At 34.2% G+C, this 23,713-nt stretch overlaps 1 protein-coding gene across 2 annotated transcripts in view; it reads right to left on the minus strand.

The window, feature by feature from the left end:
- The window catches only part of LOC114332818 (CD63 antigen), a 170,753-nt gene that overhangs the window by 21,265 nt on the left and 125,775 nt on the right, over positions 1-23,713 (minus strand). The window contains exons 3-4 of one of the 2 annotated variants that reach the window (XM_028282596.2): positions 16,460-16,639; positions 3,275-3,481 (exon numbers count right to left, since the gene is read on the minus strand). In XM_028282596.2, coding sequence (XP_028138397.1) covers positions 3,275-3,481; positions 16,460-16,639 — 387 coding nt within the window. The remainder of the gene's footprint in view (positions 1-3,274; positions 3,482-16,459; positions 16,640-23,713) is intronic. The other variant, XM_028282595.2, reaches the window with a different exon arrangement.

Genomic DNA, 23,713 nt, shown 5'->3' on the forward strand with positions numbered 1-23,713 from the left:
AGAACACGTAGCAGCGAAGTAGGCAGATCCTCAATGCCAATTTTATGTCTCTGTTACATAACACCTTGGATATCCTTCTAAAAGCCGCTCTAGCCTGCTCTATCCTAGATCTAATTTCGCCGTGACTTTCTGCGTTACAATTTAATTGCTGTCCAAGGTAAACGATTTTATCAACTTGCTCAAGTTTGGTACTATTTACATATATAGACGGTTTTATATGCTGTTGTTTACTTATTACGAGTATTTTGGTTTTCCGTATGTTCAGATGCAGACCTGTCTCCCTACAACTCTCAACGACACTATCAAGTAGTGTTTGCAGATCTTCTTAGCTAGAAGCTAGGAGTACTGTATCGTCCGCATATCGCAAATTATTGATGACTTCACCGTTCACAAGTATTCCTTCTTGTTTTTCAGAAAGTGCTTTTCTGAAAATTCTTTCGGAGTAAACGTTGAAAAGCAGGGGTGACAAGAGGCATCCCTGCCGTACTCCTCTTTTAATATTAAGAGCCTGTGATTTCACACCATCTACTAAAACTGATGTTGTTTGATTCCAATATAAATTTGCAATTATTCGAACATCTCTGCCGTCCAAGCCAATGTGTTTAAGAGCTTCGATCAATATAGAGTGCTTAACACGATCAAATGCCTTTTGGAAGTCAATAAAACAACAGTATATGTCTACAGATATATCTCGACATCTTTGAGCAAGTACGTTCGTTCCAAACAGTGCCTCTCTCGTTCCAAACCCGTTACGGAAACCAAACTGTGTGTCATCCAGGTATTCCTCGCATTTATTGTAGATACGACCATGTATTACCTTCAGAAAAATTTTCAATAAGTGGTTTAACAAACTGATGGTTCTATAATCAGCACAGGTTTTTGCTGTTGTCTTCTTAGGTAGAATTAGACCAACCATATCGCAATATATAGCGACATATCGCAATATTTAAAAAGAGTTTGCGACAAACAGATATATGTCCACTTGTATCCCTTTGTCTTTAAGGTGTTGTTATTAAAAATATTCAAAATGAGTGAAATAATACCAATAATGTACCAAGTAAGTAACAACATTTTTACTTATATTTTAATGCACCTTATTTTTAAACTGCTTTAGAAAACTGTGATTTTAGGTAAAATAAAAAACTTGGGTCAAGATTTTTGCAGTTAACATTTCTAGTTTTTATAATAGGAGGGAGTTGATATTGTTTGTAATGTGAATTTATCATGACATCTACACATTGCCGCCCTCTTTGGGCTCTTCCGATTCATTTGTCGCGGTGAACCAATCCGCATTAACATTTTGGTTTTACAATTGGTTGTGTGATTCTCATCTCATTTGGGTCTTCCTCGTGGTCTGTCTGATACAGGTCTCCATTTGGTAATTTTCTTGATAACGGCTTCTGGATTTCGTCTTTCTATATGTCCCATCCATCCGAGTATCTGTGCATTGATAAATCTGACGATGTCTTCTCCTTTCAAAAGTTCTCTTACTTTGTGCTTCATCAGTTTCCTGAATTAATTACATATTACTTATTACCTATTATTACCTAAGTTTAATGGGCCTGCTATCTGCAATCCTCCGAATTATTTTTTTCTCTAGGATCCTCAATATATCTTCATCTTTCTGTATCAGACACATCCTGACTACAAATACTGAAAAAACTAAAAGTGCTAATTTTGTCATGAAATTTGGTATGCGGGGTTATAATAATATTTGGAACAACTTTTCCAACTAATTTTTTCCGAAATCTCTAACGCGAAGCAAAATATCGAAAATTCACCCTGTTTGTGGATTCGCAGTAGGCCGCGTTTAAAATTCAAATTTCAGCTGACTATCTTAAAAAATGTGAACCATCAACCTGTATGACTGTGCAAAATTCCAAATCTGTATTTATTTTGGTAGTCGAAATATAGGGGTGTCTTCATCTTAAACGCGACACACTGTATATGTATTTTTTAAGAATAAAAGTTTGACACAATGTTTCTTTTAATTTAAGAAATTCTCAAAGTAAGTTTAAGGCAGAGGGTACAAGTGCAAACATTTTTTTCAAAATTTTCAGATATTTTTGATGAAAATACATATCAACTTTAAAATAGCTTTCACAATAGATCTAAAATGTATAAAATTAATCCAAAATAAGTTAACAAGTGATTCATTTGATGTATAATTTACTATCTAACAGTATCTTTCACTTCGTTTTTCAACTAAATCATTTTATCACTTGTACCCCTTGAGTTTCTAAAGCCCTCAATTACCTCTAAAAATTTTAAACAAAAAAAAACAGTTTTTAGCTGTTTTGTAATCGATTTTGTTAATATTTTCAGGGGCAAGTTTCGTATTTGGCTGAAATTAGATATAATATAATTGACATACACCAACCTTTTATGCAAGAAACTGCGTGATGCAAAACTTTTGAATGTATGTAGATTAAATTGCATTAGATTATATATTTTACTGTGCAGTCGTATTGATTTTAAGAAAGTGATAATAAGTAATATAGTAAGTTTTCTTTTATAATATAGTTTCAAAATTATAGGCACTCAGTTCTCAGAAATGTGAATATGACATAACGAAGACATTATGCCAGGTTGTTATTGTAGATAGTGTATCATCTTATATTTTAATAATTCGTATACAGTAAAATAGTCATAGTAATAATAATAACGAACGTATTTTCTTCGTATATCTAATAAAATATTCTTTCTGTATAATATGCACAGTAATTGAATATTCAGTCTATAATTGATTATACACAGTTTCCGAGTTAGAATAAAGTATAGAACTATAAAATATTTTTTGAAACAAAAAGACTTCCTCAACGACATTTAAAGTTCGAATTTCTTTCCAAATTTCCAAAAGTGGAATTTTTGGAGTCATATTTAAAGTATATTACCTATATGACTACTCCTTTCATAGTTATAAATGTTTGCAAAAGATACAGTATCCAAATTGTCTACATTTCTTAAAATTCTTTAAGGATTCTTTAAACAATGTCTGTCGATATTTAGTCAAATTGTAGAGTAAATGCGTACTTGATCAACAAACTTTCAAAAAGTCTTCTGAACTCGTCATATGTTTTCTTGTAGCGAAATAATTGCATAATGCTGTTTATATTTGAACCATGTAATCATCACAATCATGTTTTATTCTTGACAGATCTGAAGTAGTCTATCAGAATCAACACGGAAACATCACCTGCATTTCTGAAAACTTACAGTACCTACAACAGCCTATAGTACCAAGAAGCTATCATATCATAAAAAAGCTACTTACCTCTACAACAGCGATACCAATAGCTACTCCACCAATAATCTTCGAATCCTTCTCCAATTCCGTTTGTAGTTTTGCCACACATCCCTCAGAGTTGACTTCGTTGTTGGGACTTGGACACTGAACATTTATGTTGCGGCAACAACTGGTAGGTGGTTTTCTTCCAGCAATGTCATAGTCTTCAGGTCCACGAACACCACAACATTTTAACTACAAAATTTAAATAGTTTTGTAGGGAGTCACCAGTTAGTTAATGTTAGTTCATCAGTTCAACAATATCGATTAATTAGCCTAATGATCCACTCTCTTAATCATCCATTCACTTCCTCAAGATTCAGCAGAATCAGATACAAATGAGGAGAAAATCTTGAAATAAAACTTCAAAGCAGTTTGGTTTTTCACTTGGGACCAGAGAAGCACTACTTCCTATGAATGTTCTGTTACAGTGTAAGAGACAAGAGGAAATACGTTTCTATGTGCTTTGTGGAGATCCACTCCAACAAAAGCTCTGAAAGCTCGAAACAGAAGTGAAAGATCAAGTGAATCTAGCAATATGGAGAAATAAAAATGTCGAAAAAGAAATGAAAGACAGATCTTTAATACGGCCCGGTCAATTATGTGCGGTAGAAGGATTACCGGATGAAATTATATAAAATAGTTTGAGTTATTTGTCGATTAACAATGACAGCATGAAACATAATGATTATTGCCAATTTATTTGATGTATAACTGCTTAATGATACGAATTTTAAAATCGCATGCAATAAATGTAATAATAATCATATTAAATATAATTTAGTAGTAATGCGGAAACATACCAATCATCATATATTTTATAAATTTAAAGTCTTTTAAAATTTACGTAAAAAAGTATACATTGTGAAAAATATCCTACCCCCCCCCCACCGTATCTTCTGAACGGTTATAGCTATAATAGTGAAATTTGGAGGGAAGAAATAAACGGACGTAGGCTGCTCAAATGGGGTTCAGACAAATAATCCCCGGACAAATAATCCACACAAATTTTTTTGGACAAAATATCCTCAAAATCCACAAAAAATAAGATAAGACTTTAAGATTTATGAACTCATTCACAAAAGACTTATTCACAAAATTTTATTTTCTGTCTCTAACTTATGTAGGTCTTAACTTATGTAACTTATGTAGGTATGTCTGTCTCTAACTCCCTACACTATCATTTAATTCTAGTTTTATTTATATCAATTTACTCCGTTATTATAAAAAATTCAAACTTGGCTCAAGGATATAAAATGATCGTAATATAGAGAATAATCTATTCATGTAAACTATTGTAAACTGTATTGCATTTGAGTGACATCATATTTTCGAAGCATGTGTGCGGTGTCCTTTACAAAAAGGAACAGGTTTTTTGCATTACAATCAAGATTATCGTTTTCAGGACCAGCAGTTAGCATCACGAAGAGGCAATGTTTTGAACATAGTTATTCAAAGCAGAGTGAGCAAAAAATTTAAGCGAAGAATATTACAACATGATTCCCACAGCTTTTGCTCATTCCGCATATCTTCCACGATTTTTGAAAAAATCTCACACTCCTTTGTCATGTAAAATTTGAAGTTTTCGACACGGAATTGGAATTCAAAATTTGATAATCGAAATTACAATTCATGCTTAATATTCACTGCTAATCATTATTTTCGTGCGGTTTTATGGCGATTGCTATAACTCTCATTCACTGAGGCTGAAAAACATTTTTAGTCGATTGCATTCACGGGAAAACTTTGAGAACTATTCGGCAGCTCAAATTTCTTGGGGATTTTTTGTCGGGAATTTTTTGTGGGGATTTTTTGTCCGGGGATTATTTGTCCGGGGATTTTTTGTGGGGATTTTTTGCCCCGGGATTATTTGTCCAGCCATAATTCGTGGGGATTTTTTGTCAGGGATTATTTATTTAACCCAAGCCAACCCCCCCTAGAGGAAAATTCTGGGTGCGCCACTGCTTGATCTATTAAATTTGTCAGTATGTATGAGAAATCTTGTAACCTGTCAAAGCAAAGGGAGTATAGCGCAGTGGTAGAGCGCTTGACCGGAGATCGAGAGGTCACCGGTTCGAATTCCAGTGTGTTTTTCTAATTTTTTTTATTTTCTTATTGTATTAATAAAAATTTTTGGAAAGTAGTAAGTACAAATTAGTTTAATCTTTAAATAAAAAATACAAATAACCTGTTGAAAGTATATTTATTTCGTTGAAATCATATAATAGAATTATAAACATATTCTTTTTTTGGACAAAATATCCTCACAAAAAAATAAGATTAGACTTAGTTAGATTTATGAACTCATTCACAAAAGACTTATTCACAAAATTTCTTTTCTCTCTCTAACTTATGTAGGTCTTAACTTATGTAACTTACGTAGGTATGTCTGTCTCTAACTCCCTACACTATTATACCATTTAATTCTAGTTTTATTAATACCAATTTACTCCTCATCATCATTATCTTTGCTTTATCCCTATGCGGGGTCGGCTTCCCTAATTGCATTTCTCCATACAATTCTATCTTGGGCCATATCAATATTAATCCCCTTTACCAACACGTCCTGCCTAATCGTCTCCCACCACGTCTTCTTTGGTCTTCCTCTCCTACTCCTTCCAGGAATCTGCACTTCAGCAATTCTTCGTATTGGGTGATTAACGTCTCGACGTTGAACGTGACCAAACCATCTTAACCTATGCTCTCTCATTTTGGCATCAATTGGTGCCACACCTAGACGTCTCCTAATATACTCATTTTTAATTTTATCCTTTTTTGTCACTCCACTCATCCATCTAAGCATTCTCATTTCCGTCACATGCATTCGTTGTTCCTCTTTCTTTTTCACTACACAACATTCAGCTCCGTACATCATAGCCGGTCTTATGGCTGTTTTATAGAATTTTCCCTTCAACTTCATTGGAATTTTCCTGTCACACAGCACACCACTCGCTTCCTTCCACTTCATCCACCCAGCCCTAATTCTACTGCATGCATCTTCATCTATTTTTCCATTACTCTGTAATACCGATCCCAGGTACTTAAAACGATTGCTTTTTACAATCAGTTCACCATCCAAAGATACCATTTTATTTGTAGTAATTCCATCTTTAAATGAACATTGCAAATACTCTGTATTTGTCCTACTAAGTTTTAAACCTTTTTCCTCCAGAATTTGTCTCCAGTGTTCCAGTTTTTGTTCTAAGTATCTTTCACTATTTCCTACTAACACGACATCATCAGCATACATTAAGCACCATGGAATGTTACCCTGTAGTTTCGCTGTTATCCGGTCCAAAACTAATGAGAATCAATTTACTCCGTTATTATAAAAAATTCAGACTTGGCTCAAAGATATGAAATGATCGTAATATAGAGAGGAATCTATTCATGTAAATTGTATTGTATTTGAGTGACATTATATTTTCCAAGCATGTGTGCGGTGTCCTTTACAAAAAGGAACAGGTTTTTTGCATTTCAATAAGATTATCGTTTTCAAGACCAGCAGTTAGCATCACGAAGAGGCAATGTTTTGAACACAGTTATTCAAAACGAGAGTGAGCCAAAGATTTAAGCGAAGAATATTACAACATGATTCCCACAGCTTTAGCTCATTCCGCATATCTTCCACGATTTCTGAAAAAAAAAACTCGCACTCTTTTGTCATGTAAAATTTGAAGTTTTCGACATGGAATTGGAATTCAAAATTTGATAATCGAAATTACAATTCATGTTAATATTCACTGCTAATCATTATTTTCGTGCGGTTTTATGGCGATTGCTATAACTCTCATTCACTGAGGCTGAAAAACATTTTTAGTCGATTGCATTCACGGGAAAACTTTGAGAACTATTCGGCAGCTCAAATTTCTTGGGGATTTTTTGTCGGGAATTTTTTGTGGGGATTTTTTGTCCGGGGATTATTTGTCCGGGGATTTTTTGTCCGGGGATTATTTGTCTGGGGATTTTTTGTCCAGGGATAATTTGTGAGGATTTTTGTCTGGGATTATTTGTCCGGGGATTATTTGTCCTAGCTTGGCTCAAATAGTCATACCAAGTGAGGTAATAGTGACAGATGACGTTACAGGGCTACTTTGAGCGATTATTTTAAATTTATGGCAAGTGATATGAAGTTGTTTGAAAGGTATTGAAAATACCTTTTCAATCGTACTAATTTTATTTGAGTCCAAGCTTATTTTGATGAATAAATTAAATAAATACTAGAATTATTGTAGTTTCGCATTGAATTAATAAAGATTCAAACGTCCGCCTAAACGTCCGGTTACTTATCAAAAAAATTGACGTTTTTCAATTTTCTAGTTGTTTTTACGTCATAGTCAACGTCAACTTATTTGACAATTAACCATAGGCGGACGTTGAATCTTTATTAATTAAATGCGAAATTACAATAATTCTAGTATTTATTTAATTTATTCGTCAATATCAACTTAAATAAAACAAAATTTATTTTTTATTTTTATTTTAGTATATTAGTATTATTTTAGTGTAAAGAGTATAGAGAGTTGGGAAGAGTTGATTGAGTATCAAATTTGCGTTGGGACGTGTTTTATCGATTTCAAATGAGGTCTATCGAGAAACTATTTTAAGACAGCTGATTCTTTCATATATTGTTCCCTATGCTTCCTCGAACACCGTACCGGCCATCTGGTTACTGATACCTGATACAGGTTGCGTTCAGTAATGCGCAACACACCTGTACAGGTAAATACAAAATCAGGGTGACTGATTAGTGTGATAAAGCTTAGTAGATCCGCTATAGTAATAGAGAGCAATAAAAGTTAATAACAAAACTTGTAGCCAACTTTGAGCTTCACATTAAAAAATTAGTTAGAATGTTACAGGGTGTTCGATATGATAATGGAAGACCAAACTTATGTTTTTGAAGTTATACTTCTTTACCGGCGATATGAGGGTGAATTTTTATATGTTAAAATCTATGATCCCGGCGCATGCGCATTATAACTTTGTTCTGATTGGATGTTCAAATGACATGTCAAAAATTATTCAATATGGCGGCTGTGGCACAGCTGTACGTAGTTTGATTATTTATGGTTGTTGCGTTTTGAAATTTGTGGGAAAAGAAACAAAGTTAGTTAATAGTTATACTGCCTTTTTAAATAGTTTTCATATACCTATATTTTTGGACTTTTGGACTATTTTGGACAAGGAAAACTCATTCTAATTTGGTAAGTAGTTTTTATTATAATCATATTGTAATTATACATTTGGATTAGGTTGGAATACATACATTTATTTTCTCAAGAATGGGGATTTTAGAGAGAAATCCCAAATTAGGTCCGATTTTTATTTTTAAATTATGATTTTTTGGCGTAGATTTATTTATCTAGTAGGTATGTAATGCTTTGATTTACATACTTAATTTGATTACCAACAAAAGTTCTACCAATCTTCATCTAATATATTGTTTTCTTACTGTTTTGTTATATTTTAATATTTTCTTCCACAAAATTTAAACTACATAATTTAACAAACAGTAAAACGTTCAGTTACCCTATTTTTCCACATGACAAATAATGTAGAATTGGACGAGTGAGTCTAGGCTTCGATTACGAATCAAAGCGCCGCGAAGTTCACGGGTTCGATTCCCGATGCAAGTTTTTATTTTTTATTTTTTTTTATGCATTTTATGATTGTAAGTATATTTGTTATATAATTTTTTTTTTCAGAAAATGCGTATTTAAAATTTTTGCCAACAATTAATATCGTTCAGAAATAATTTTTTCTTTGTGGAATTTTTCAATGTGTTTGTGTGCGTTTTATTCTTTTATTTTTTTAAATTTTTGGTATTGTCTTAAAAATCACATAATATGTAGTAGAAGTATAACTTCTTACGTGCGTACAAAGTACACACACATTCTTTTTTTTTTTTTTTATGGAACACCCTACATTTTATTTTATATTCGAAATCCTGTTAACATCTCCATCACAAAAATATAAAGGTTTGTTATGTTATACAGGCTATTTACAAAGTTATAACCAATGTTCTACGAAAATCGTAATAAGTTCAGCTCCCTGTATAAATAAAAATAAGCACAACAGCAATGGATTATTGGTGCCATATTTTTTTGTTGATTGTCAAAATTTATAAAAATGGTTGATATTGCTAATTTTCTTTAAATCGAATACAGGATGAGACAAAACGCAAGTACAATATTTTCTCAGTAATTTTAAATAGAACACCTTAACTTGCTCTGAAAAATGAAAATATCTCGAAAACTAACAAATTTAGGCATAGGGAATATTATACAAAAATTAAAGTACGGTAATGATACTTCTCCGTGGTGATATAAAATACAGGGTGTTCCATTTAAAATTTCTGAGAAAAGAATGTACTTGCGTTTTGACTCACCCTGTATTCGATATATGGAAAATTAGCAATATCAACCATTTTTATAAATTTTGACAATCAACAAAAAAATGTAGCACTAATAAACCGTTGCTGTTGTGCTTATTTTTATTTATACAGGGAGCTGAATTGGTTACGTTTTTCATCAAAAATTGGTTATAATTTTGTAAAAGCCCTATATAACATAACAAATCTTTATATTTTTGTGATGGGAAAGTTAAGAGAATTTCGAATATAAAATAAAATATAGGGTGTTCCATTTAAAAAAACATAAGTTTGGTTTGCCACTATGTTATCGAACACCCTGTAACATTCTAACTAATTTCGTAATGTAAAGCTGAACGTTGGCTACAATTTTTGTTACCAACTTTTATTGCTATCTATTACTATAGCGGATCTACTGAGCTTTATCACACTCATCAATCATCCTGTTGAATTTAAATTATTTTAGGACGAAACATTTTTTTGTCATTACTTTTTAAACCACAAAAATGTCTGGCAATTATAGTTCATATTTCTAATAATGTTTAAAAAGTAATGACAAAATAATTTCTCGTCTTACAATAATTTTAAATTTGATATGTTTACCTGTACAAATGTGCTGCGCAGTAATGAACGCAACCTGTATCAGCAGCCAGATGGCCGGTACGGTGTTCGAGGAAGCATAGGGAATAATATATTAAAGAACCAGTTGTCTTAAAATATTTTTTTTCCGACGTTGCTAGCTCTTGGTCATATGTTACCTAAAGGCAACATCATGTAACTAAGGTTAACTACACAACTGTTCAATCGAACAATAGCAAAAAAGTTTAAAGGTCAGAAGTAAAACATGTATAGACCGTTTCACGTTAAAAACGAAACGTTGCGCAGATAGGGCTACGTATTTCTTATGGACGACGTATAGAGAATGAATTGAATATTGGCAGTCTAATAGTAGTCTAAGATCCGAATAGGAGGTCAAAATGTACCCATTTTTTTTATTAAATTTCATACATAGACAAATATTTCTAGCATGGGGTTGCCCATCAAAATCGTGTCATAGCTATCCTTAAGGGAGGGGCGAAGGGGTTGAAATCAATATTCCAAACACATTTTTTTTAAAGTATGGTAGAATTATTTTATTGTTAAATTAAATAGGCATATTCAGTACAACTCATAGATTACTCAAGAAAAAATTCAACGAAAAATACTGAAAAATAAGCCAACGGTGGCAAATTTTTAAAAGACACCTCAAAATATAATGAATTTTGCGGTGGACATCAGAACTCATCATTGAATCACGGAAAACAAAAAGTTCAAAAAGATTTTATTAGCTTATGAGGTTCTCGAGGTAATGCTGTCAAGTTTTTTAGTTTTATCTAATTTTGACTTTTTGATACCACTCAGAAGTCAAAACAACGCATTTTTTTTGCAAAAAGGGTGAAAATTAACATATTTATTATTGTTAAACAAAAAATAAGGATACAACAACAAATATCTCGACAGCCTTACCTCAAGGAATGTCTAAAGAAAGTCTTTTGAGCTACAATGTCTACGGCCTTTGAAAAAAGGAGTTTTGAGGAAAACGAGTTTAAAGTATTGTCAACTTTTATTTTCAATTTCTTTTTTGTCTTTCAAATCGTAAAATGATGCACAGCGTAATAGCTTTTTGAATCGCGTAGTAATTTACGAAAGAAAATAAAAACAGCTGTTGACCGTTGTTCACTACGTTCAAGCGTGCTGGCGCGAACCTGTTGTAAATCGAATCGAAGCTAGGGCTATTTAACACTATCTCCCTACCTTTGACTCGTTTTATAGCAAGTTCGTGCCAACGCGCTTGAGCGTAGTGAGAAACGGTCAACAGCTGTTCTTATTTTCTTTTGTAAATTACTCCGCGATTTAAAAACATATTTCGGTGTGCATCACTTTACCATTTGACAGACAAAAATGAAATTGAAAATAAAATTTGACAATACTTTAAACGCGTTTTTCTCAAAACTGCTTTTTCAGGCTGTAGACATTGTAACTAAAAAACTACTTGACCAACTCACCTGGAATTTTGTATATATTTTCTTTGGACATTCCTTGACGTAACGCTGTCAAGATATTTTTGTTTTATGCTTATTTTTTGTTTAACAATAATAAATACTATGTTGATTTTCACCCTTTTTTTTTAAATATTCTTTGTTGAAATAAGCGTCGAATAATATAACGCTTGTACTATTTCGACAACTTTAAACGACTTTAATACTATCCTTGGGTTACAGGCTTTCATTCGACACCTCAGTTGTCATTCGACCTGGACCAATGACGAAGGAGTTGTGTTTAAAGACAGACAATTCAACGTTTTTTTAAATGGGTGAAAACAACATAAGGTTTATTATAAACTTACGTGCATAGAAATCGGCCCCCTTAAAAATTTGGTCATTTTTGATGTATCATATTTCCTAAACTTGTTAGCCGATTTAAGTGATTTTTTGAACATGTTATAGCCTGATTCCTTAACCATACCACTGTAATAATATTGTTGCTAAACAGGTAAATTTATATTGTATACCGGGTGTACCAATCAAACTGTGTTTTTTCTCAAAGTTCGCATCACCCTGTGGAATATTCTAGCATTTATAAAATACTGAAATTAAAACCCAACTATAGCCTCAGGTTTTCTTAACATTCTGTTTTTTGATTCATTCGTTTATGTTGGATCATAAAAAAGTTAGGTACTTTAACAACTAGACATGTTCTTCATCAATACAGGGTGTTTCTAGATAATTACGACAAAGTTTAAGGGGTAATTCTGCTTGAAAAAATAATGACAGTTGGCTTTATAAACGTATGTCCGCAAATGTTTTGTTTCTGAGATACGGGATGTTGAATTTTTTCTTACCAACTGACGATTTATTTATTGTTTTAAAACCAGTTGAGATATGCAAATGAAATTTGGTAGATTTTAAGAGATAGTTATTGTGGATTTTTTGACATAAATTAAGAATTTTATAACGCTTAACAGCGTTACCTCGAGAAACTCATAAGCTAATAAAATCTTTTTGAATTTTTTGTTTACCATGAGTCAATGATAATTTCTGATGTCCACCGCAAAATTCATTATATTTTGAGGTGTCTTTTAAAAATTTGCCACCGTTGGCTTATTTTTTAATATTTATCCTTGAATTTTTTCTTGAGTAATCTATGAATTGTACTGAATATGCCTATTTAATTTAAAAAGAAAATAATTCTACCATACTTTAAAAAAAATGTGTTTGGAATTTTGATTTCAACCCCTTCGACCGCCCCTTAAGGATAGCTATGACACGATGTTGATAGGCAATCCATGCTAGAAATATTTGTCTATGTATGAAATTTAATAGCCCAGTCGGGATAGCATTTGACCTTGCATTAGGAGCTGCCCTAAATTTTATTTTTCTAATCTTTAGGGAGGGTCAATATTAGTATAAATTTAAAATCTCGACTGAATTCCGCCGTTGCGTTAGCCGCCATCTTGATTTTAAACGAGAACCGTTTTTGCTCAATATCTCCGCCATTTTCAATTTTTTGACAAAAAGTGTAGAAACTGAAATTGTTGAAAATGCGATTTTCTATAGTTTCATTTATTATGATTTTTTTTCGTGCGGTCGATATTTTCCGAGTTATGAGGGGAAAATAGTGACAGTTGTAGCATAATTATTAAAAATTATTGAATTATCTCGTTTATTATTAGTTTTGCAACAAATATATACCTATACAAAAAGGAAGAGAATTAAATTTTGTACAATTTTGATGCCGTACATTTTTTTGATAAAATCAATATCTAAGGTAGTACGTATGTGGTAAAGGTGCGAGCGTAAGACCTGATTGATTTTGTAGCAATTGTTTTTGTTCAATATCTCCGCCATTTTCAACTTTTCGACAAAAAGTGTAAGAACTGAAATGGTTGCAATTACGATTTACTACAATTTTTCAAGAGAACCAGTGGCTTAAAAAAAATTGTTAAAACATCACGATATATTAGCTGACATAAAACTTAAAATATCGACAGACAAGTTCAACCAATCAAACCCGCTAGTTAATAAAATTAAGTGAACTTAATGCATATAATGTCTTTTTATGTCTTTTATATACTTAGTTTGGTTGATGTTTCATTGGAAGTTTCAAAAATTGTATAAAATATAATTCTCTTTATTTTTGTTTATGTACAATTATGTCGTAAAGTTAATAATAAATGAGACAATTCAATAATTATGCTTCCCCTCCGCTTCCATTATTTTCCCCCTTAACTCGGAGAATATTGATCGTATAAAAAAATTGTGCCAAAGAAATTGTAGGAAATTGCATTTCCAACAATTTTCTTTCCCACCATTTAGGTTGAAAAGTTGAAAATGGCGGAGATATTAAGCAACAACAGTTCTCATTTTAAATCAATATGGCGGCTAACGCAACCGCGGAATTCAGTCGAGATGTTAAATTTACACTACTATTGATCTCTGCTAAAGGATAGAATTATAAAATTTGGGGCAGCTCGGAAACAAAATTCAATTCAATAATTATGCTTCCCCCACCACTTTTTACTATTTTCCCATGTAACTCGGCAAATATCAACCGCATGAAAAAAATTGTTAAAAAGAAATTGTAGGAAATTTTATTTTGAACAATTTTAGTTGAAAATGGCATATTGCGTATTGGAATATTGAACAAAAACAATTGCTATAAAATCAATCCGGTCTTACGCTCGCGTCATTACCGCATACGTACTACCTTAAATATTAATTTTAGCAAAAAAATGAAACAGATCAAAATTGTGTAGAATTTAATTCTCTTCATTTTTGTATAGGTACATATTTGTTGTAAAACTAATAATAAACGAGATAATTCAATAAGTCAATAATTATGCTCCAACTCTCACTATTTTCCCCTCATAACTCGGAAAATATCGACCGCGCGAAAAAAATTATAATTAATGAAATTATAGAAAACCGCATTTTCAACAATTTCAGTTGCTACACTTTTTGTCAAAAAATTGAAAATGGCGGAGATATTGAGCAAAAACGGTTCTCGTTTAAAATCAAGATGGCGGCTAACGTAACGGTGGAATTCAGTCGAGATTTTAAATTTATACTAATATTGACCCTCCCTAAAGATTAGAAATATAAAATTTGGGGCAGCTCCTAATGCAAGGTTAGGCCTGTTATTCGGCTAACCCGACTGGACTATACGGCCTTTGAAAAAAGGAGTTTTGAGGAAAACGAGTTTAAAGTTGTGTCAACTTTTATTTTCAATTTCTTTTTTGTCTTTCAAATCGTAAAATGATGCACACCGTAATATGTTTTTGAATCGCGGAGTAATTTACGAAAGAAAATAAAAACAGCTGTTGACCGTTGTTCACTACGTTCAAGCGTGCTGGCGCGAACCTGCTGTAAATCGAATCGAAGCTAGGGCTATTTAACACTACCTCCCTACCTTCGACTCGCTTTGCAGCCAAGTTCGTGCCAACGCGCTTGAGCGTAGTGAGAAACGGTCAACAGCTGTTCTTATTTTCTTTTGTAAATTACTCCGCGATTTAAAAAGATATTTCGGTGTGCATCACTTTACAATTTGACAGACAAAAATAAAATTGAAAATAAAATTCCACAATACTTTAACAGCGTTTTTCTCAAAACTGCTTTTTCAGACTGTAGACATTGTAACTCAAAAACTACTTGACCAACTCACCTGGAATTTTGTATATATTTTCTTTAGACATTCCTTGAGGTAACGCTGTCAAGATATTTTTGTTTTATGCTTATTTTTTGTTTAACAATAATAAATACTATGTTGATTTTCACCCTTTTTTGCAAAAAACATTCTTGTTTAGATTTCTGAGTGATATCAAAAATTTAAAATTAGATAAAACTAAAAAAAACAGCGTTACCTCGAGAAACTTATAAGCTATTCTCCTTTTCATGAACATTTTTCAGTGCGTCACAAATTATAGAAAAAAAGGTAAGTCCGTGATAATACACATTTATGACATGTATTCTAACGTGACATTTTAGTTAAATCTGACAGTTGTCAAATTTTATTTTCAATTTGGAATAAAACCAAATCAATTGTGTCTATTGCATTTATAAAATGGTATTTTCTTTCATTTGTATAGTCTTATAAATTGTATAGATTATATTGATAATAGTATTATTTTATTTAATAAATAATTATTTTTTGATTATGGCACCATCTATCGATAACTAGAATAATCACCAAACTAGAATAATTACCAAAGTATTCACAGACGTGCCTTTTTTTCTGTCACATACAATTTAATGCGTTAGAGAGAAATCGAAAAACTGTGACGCACTGAAAGATGATCATGAGAAAAAGAATAATAAAATCTTTTTGAATTTTTTGTTTACCATGATTCAATGATGAGTTCTGATGTCCACCGCAAAATTCATTATATTTTGAGGTGTCTTTTAAAAATTTGCCAATGTTGGCTCATATTTTTCAATATTTATCCTTGAATTTTTTCTTGAGTAATCTATGAATTGTACTGAATATGCCTATTTAATTAAAAAAAAAATAATTCTACCATACTTTAAAAAAAAATGTGTTTGGAATATTGATTTCAACCCCTTCGACCGCACCTTAAGGATAGCTATGACACGACGTTGATAGGCAACCCATGCTAGAAATATTTGTCTATGTATGAAATTTAATAAAAAAAAATGTTAAAAAAAGACGTAGGTATCTGAGAGTTTTGGCAACACTGATCTGCATATATATGCCAAAACGTTCCGTTTTTAACATGACAGAAAATGTAGTGATTAAATACTTACGAATCTCTGTGTGACCATCATAGTCTCGTTGGCTTCCTGGCTTACATATATTTTGTCGAATGTGTCTTGCATGCTCTTAGTAAGGACGGAGTTAAACGAGTTCTTGTCTTTGATTTGTAAGAAAGCGTAAACTCCGATGGCAACTTGCAGGATGAATATCGTCAGCAGGATAATTGCATACTGAAACAAAATAAATAATAATAATAATAATAATAATAATAATGTGGGAGTAATCCTGTGGGAGTTTTTTGTCAGTTCTTCTATCAGGCGCGGCCCCCTGCGAATGGGGGATGCTTTCTGGGTATTCGTAGCGCCAATACCCAGAGAGTAGCAGGAATACTTGCCGTGGAACAAAAACTGACACCTGGCAGTAGGTATAAAATGCACACCCATGAGAATGGAGAATAATAATTTGTGTTTAGGATCGCTGCCTGGGGATCGCCAGGGCACGTCTGGAGCCGGCGCTGGACGTGACAGCATGCGGGACGTCGGTGGCAGGGTGTTGAGGAGGCGGGCCCCTGTCATACAATCAGCTACAGCCCAACCAAAACCACAACCACAACCACAAGCGAGCCAAACAACAACAAGAGCTCCACCCGCCGAAGGTGCTGCGCTGGATCATCAGCCGGCGCTCACTCAAGCGGGACGACCGAGGCAGCGCATGAAATGGACTGTGTCCATTAATGAAAACATTTTGCGCTTCTACTACAAGGTGACAAACCTCGGTCAAGAAACAATCGGCTACCGACAACAGCTGTATGCCGAATTTTGCAGGACGTACCCAGATATTCAAGTATCGGAGCAACGAGTATCAGACCAATACCGGGTAATTATAAGAAACAACCTTATCCCAGAGACTAGACGCAATATCATCAGAAGCGAAGTCGAACGGGAGATTCATAACGATATTGTAATTGAAGATCAAGTCCCCAATGAATTTCATGAGCAGATTCCTGAGCTTGCCATACAAGAAACTCAACCTGGCAATACAGAGCAGGAAAACAACGAGCTACATGATAACCTAGTAAGCGAAATGGCACGTGCTGTACAAGAGTTTAATGGAACAAACCCACTTAGCAGACCACCGCTACCACGAATAAACTCTTGTAAGAGACTAGGTGTGCTGTTACAAATTGTGAACACTGAAGTCCTACCCAATTATGTCGTAGAAGCCCACACATTAGAGTATCTGCACATGCTAATCTACTGTGCAGCAACAGCAATTGCTAATGTAATGGGCATTAAGATCAGAACACGACGGGGTACTAATAATGGAAGGACTGGTAGCAGAACTGCACCCTGGGAAAAAAGACTGCTCGGAAAGATTGAATTGCTGCGTAGGGATATTGGTCAAATCACAGAATATATACGAGGTGTAAGAAGTACAAGAGTCATCAGGAGAGCTGAAGAAATAATACGGAATACTGCAAGACACTCAAGATACGATCCAGAAAACAACACAGCCCAACAGTGCCTGGATACATTAAAACAAAGACTCTCAGTTTATTCAGGACGACTAAGAAGGTACAAAGTGAGTAACAACCGAAAATCCGACAATGCCCTTTTTGAGACTGCTGAGAAGGCGTTCTATCGAAAACTCAATTCCACCGTAGAAAATCTCGATAAGTCTTACCCAAGCCAAGAAGAAATTCATGAGTTTTGGGGAAATCAACTTTCCACACCAGCTGCTCTTAACAACAATGCTGGATGGATAGAAGATACGGCACAGAACTGCCAACACTACACTACTACTCTCTACGAACCCTTCACCACTGAAGAAGTCTCAACTATCATCAAAGAGCTTCATAACTGGAAATCTCCTGGACCAGACGGAGTTCAAAACTTTTGGCTCAAGAAGTTTTGGAGTGCTCATGAATGCTTATCAATACTAATTAATCATGTTATTTCTAATCCGCAGTATATACCATCATTCCTAACTCAGGGAACCACTTATTTAATACCGAAGGATCAAAATAACACCCAAGATCCAGGAAAATACCGCCCAATTACTTGTCTTCCAACTTTGTATAAATTGGTCACATCCTGTGTAGCCCGGCGTATCTACCAACACTGTGCTCTGAACAATATCATAGAGCCTCAACAGAAAGGATGCGCTAAGGGTTCCATGGGTTGCAAAGAACAACTTATCATCGACTCAGTCATTTCTAATCAAGCATATTCCAAAAAGAGGAATCTATTTACTGCTTTTATTGATTACAAGAAGGCCTTTGATTCAGTCCCGCATGAATGGCTTATAGATATACTGAGAATATATAAAGTCGATGATAATATAGTGACCTTTTTACAACATATAATGACAGAGTGGAAAACTAGAATTCATCTTCAAATACCTGGTGAAAGTAACATCGAAACTGAAAATATCGTAATCAGCCGGGGCCTGTTTCAAGGAGATTCGTTGAGTCCTCTGTGGTTCTGTCTAGCTATGAACCCACTATCTCAGCTATTGAACTCCACAGATGCAGGTTTTAGCATCAAAAATAACAACATTGTGGTGGCGAAGCTTAATCATTTATTGTACATGGATGATTTGAAATTAATGGCTTCCACTCGAAACCAACTCGACGAGATGCTAAAAACTGTAGAAACTTTTTCTAATGATATTAGTATGCACTTCGGACTAGATAAGTGCCGTATTTTAAATATAGTCAGAGGAAAAGTACAGCCCGGAGGATTCGATATGCAAAATGGCCAGAACATCGAGGCCATGGGTGAAAACGATATGTATAAATATCTTGGAGTAAAGCAAGCGAGGAAAATTGACCATAAACAAATGAAAACAGAGATAACTACTGAGTTTATACGAAGGGTAAAACAGCTGCTTCGCTCACACCTTAACAGTAGAAATTTGTTTAAGGCACTAAACACCTACGCATGTTCCGCACTTAGCTACTCATTTGGTATTGTTAAGTGGACAAAAACAGATATAGAAGCTCTTCAGCGAAAAGTACGAACACACCTCACAAAGGCACAAAAACACCATCCGAAAAGTGCAGTAGAAAGAACAACATTACCACGGAATCTAGGAGGAAGAGGACTTATGGATATAGGTGAGCAATTAGATAAACAAATTGCTAATTTAAGAACTTATTTTCAGATGCAGGCTGAGACATCTACTCTACATCGCGCTATCTGCGCAGTAGATGACACAACACCGATCAAACTGAGGGAACCAGAAATACGCATAAACCACCTTACTAAGGACGAAAAAGTGCGCGCCTGGATGGGTAAACCTCTGCACGGGCGACATCCCAATGAGGTCAGCCAAGATTATGTCGACAATATAGCGTCGAACTACTGGTTGACATCAGGAAATATGTTCTCTGAGACGGAGGGTTCATTACTGGCCATTCAGGATCAGGTTATACCAACAAGAAATTACCTGAAATATATCATCAAAGACCCTCAGGTTCAAAACGACAGATGCCGATATGGATGTCAAGCCCAAGAAACCATCCAACATCTTACAGGGGGCTGCCAGGCATTTGCTGCAACTGAATACAAGGAACGGCATGATGCAGTGGGAAAAATCCTTCATCAAGAGATAGCTATCAAGCTGGGACTTCTCCAAACAGACCATCTCCCGTATTATCAATACGTCCCTGAGAGTATGCTTGAGGATGGCAACTACAAGCTATACTGGGACCGCACTGTGCTCACAGACCAAACAGTGGCACATAATAGACCAGATCTCGTACTAGTTAATAAATTAACAAGGCAAACAACACTAATTGATGTGGCGATACCTAACAACAATAATCTACGTAGTAAATTTACTGAAAAGATCGCCAAGTACAGAGATCTAGAAATTCAAATACGAAGGCAATGGAGAATGGAAAGTACCCAGACGGTACCGATTATTATGTCTACTACTGGAGTCATTCCGAAGACCCTCCTCGAAAGCATAAAAAAGCTGGGTCTGAATGAACATCTTTATAAGACCATGCAGAAAGCTGTACTACTCGCGACGGCCAGATGCGTACGAAAATTTCTGGGAGATACACCTGCATTCCAAGTCACCTATGGCTCGATAACACGGAAAGAGTCCCACCAGAGCTCAATCCTTTTGATACCGTAGGTATCTGGGATGAGTCAATTTTCCCCTTAGAGGGAGTGTGAGCCGTATGGCTAAATATAGGATAATAATAATATTAACAAGACAAACAACACTAATTGATGTGGCGATACCTAACAACAATAATCTACGTAGTAAATTCACTGAAAAGATCGCCAAGTACAGAGATCTAGAAATTCAAATACGAAGGCAATGGAAAATGCAAAGTACCCAGACGATACCGATTATCATGTCTACTACTGGAGTCATTCCGAAGACCCTCCTCGAAAGCATAAAAAATCTGGGTCTGAATGAACATCTTTATAAGACCATGCAGAAAGCAGTACTACTCGCAACAGCCAGATGTGTACGGAAATTTTTGGGAGATACACCTGCATACCAAGTCACCTAGGGCTCGATAACACGGAAAGAGTCCCACCAGAGCTCAATCCTTTTGATACCGTAGGTATCTGGGATGAGTCAATTTTCCCCTTAGAGGGAGTGTGAGCCGTATGGCTAAATCTGGATAATAATAAATCTTATTTAATCTGTCTTATTAATTGAAAAAGTCGCAGATTAAGGATGTACCAGTAAGAACTTTCAAACACGAAAAATCTCAGTTTTAAAATACTATCTACCATTTTAATTTATTAAATTGGTGGATTCTGCATCTGAGATTCTTCAATTTGTTAGTAGATGTCGCTGTATCGCGTCTGATGGGAAATTTGAATTATTTTTCAGATTCCCTTTAAAATGATGGTGGAGCTGTTTTTCGGTTCAGAGGTGGGCACACTATCGAGAGCTACTGATGACGCCTGAAAGGGTAGAAACAGTGCCTGTTTAGCTGGTGTGCAACCCTCTGAATCGAAAACAAGCAAAACCATCACTTATTATTTTTATTTCCTTTACTCGGATTTGAGTACTGAGTTTTCCTCTGCTGTCAGTTTTTCCTAGACGAATGAAAGCGAAATGTGATCGTTTCCCTTTCGTTTTCTATATTCGTCGTCTGCTGTCTTATTAATTGAAAAAGTCGCAGATGTACCAGTAAGAACTTTCAAACACCAAAAATCTCAGTTTTAAAATACTATCTACCATTTTAATTTATTAAATTGGTGGATTCTGTTGAGAATTGGTGGAAAATAAATAATGTTTATTAATATTTTGATCATTTTATGACATCGTGGAGGTGAATCATCGGAAGCGATCCAGATTCTATGAGGCGTTAGACAAGGTTGTATACTTTCACCTACAATATTTAATCTATATTCAGAGGAAATATTTAGTGAAGCCTTGGAAAATTGCGAACATGAAATACTTCTAAATGGAGAACGCCTAAACAATATCCGCTATCCCGATAACACCGTTATTTTTACAGACAGTTTGAACAGTTGAGCAGAGAATTGTTTTCATTTTTACAAACGAATTTCTTGCTATTTCTATCCTGGTCCTTATTTCTGTTGTTTGATCGTTTTTCTCTGAAATCCAGGTTCCTAGATATTTGTATTTATCAACCCTTTCTATCGGTACATTTCCCAAATGTATGCTTGTTTGTATGTTTGTTTTCTTAGTTATTATCATGTATTTGGTCTTTTTTATATTCATTTTTAGTCCATATTCTTCACACATGGCAAGGTGTTATATTTTCTCGACCCTGCTTTACGGGATACAAGCATGGACACTTAACACGTCGACTACTAAAAAGCTGGAAGCATTTGAACTGTGGGTGTATAGAAGAATCCTGAAGATATCATGGACCGAGCATATAACAACGAACTCATGAGAAGAGTCAACAAAAGACTGGAAATATTGGAAACCATCAAGACACGAAAGCTGCAGTACCTGGGGCATGTTATGCGTAATGAGAGATACAGGAAAAGAAGTGTAGGAAGGAGACGAATCTCGTGGTTGCGTAACTTGAGGGAATGGTACGGATGCACATCAACCGAACTATTCAGAGCAGCAGCATCTAAGATTAGAATAGCCATGATGATTGCCAACCTCCGTCGCTGAGATGGCACGTGAAGAAGATGATTCTTCACAGAAACTGTTTGTTTTGTTTAGTAGTAATTGGAGTTGTTCAGCAGAGCTTGTCATAATCACGGTGTCATCTGCATATCTTATGTTGTTAATAGATCTTCCGTCAATTATTATTGCTTCACTTTGAGATAGTAATGCTTCTTCAAAAATGGCTTCACTATATGCACTAAAGAGTAATGGAGACATAATCCATCCCTGTCTAACTAGAACAGAGGCGTACTAGTATAAATAGACAAATTGTGTAGAAACGGACTCTGTGATATTTGACTTTGTGTGCATTATCTATTATGTTATAAATTATAGTGTAAATGTGTGTAAATAAGTAAAAAATAAAGTCTAATAAATTAAGTGGTTCAAGTCTAATAAAGTTAATAAATAAACAAAGTAAACATAACACTATTATAATGCAGGCACGAAAATTTCTTTAATTCAAAATTTTTAACTTATTTATCGTATTTAAGGTCATGGGTACATAATTCGCAAATATTTTACGGCTATCCCTACTTTTTCTGTCATTACACGGCAAATTATGTGTAGTAAAATTCACACTGGTATGGATATGTAAACATTACTAGAATGTCATTCTACTTGACAATGTCATCATTAACTTTAAAGAGATGGCTTTTGAATGTTCTTGGATAACTGTTATTTGTATAATTGCAAATTATTAATTCAGTTAATAAATGTGATAATTTTTTTACTAACTATGTATCCAATGATTGTAATAATTTAAATATTTACAACAAAAACTAATACTCAATCGAGAAAAGAGGAAAAGTGTTAAAAGTAATTTTTTAATAATATATTGTTACTAAGGAACGCTTACAATTATTTTGAACATCTTTAACAACAAAATACTTGGATCACAGAATATAATCAATCCTGATGTATCCTCTGCTTGGATCTTCCATAAATAACAAACAATAAACAACTTTTTATTAAGTTCACGTCTTAAATCAATTATTTATCAAATACATTATCAATATTATTTAACCAACAACTCAAAATATTCGCGGTGCCATGTCAAATATTTAAAATATTTAAAACTGTCACTGTCTTGTGATCATATTCTATTTGACTCAGTATGTTGTATGACAAAGATAGCGAATGTTCGATTTGGAAAATATCACCACGGACATGGTGTA

The sequence above is a fragment of the Diabrotica virgifera genome, chromosome 9 (genome assembly GCF_917563875.1).
Source record: "Diabrotica virgifera virgifera chromosome 9, PGI_DIABVI_V3a".
NCBI classification, from domain to species: Eukaryota; Metazoa; Arthropoda; class Insecta; order Coleoptera; family Chrysomelidae; genus Diabrotica; species Diabrotica virgifera.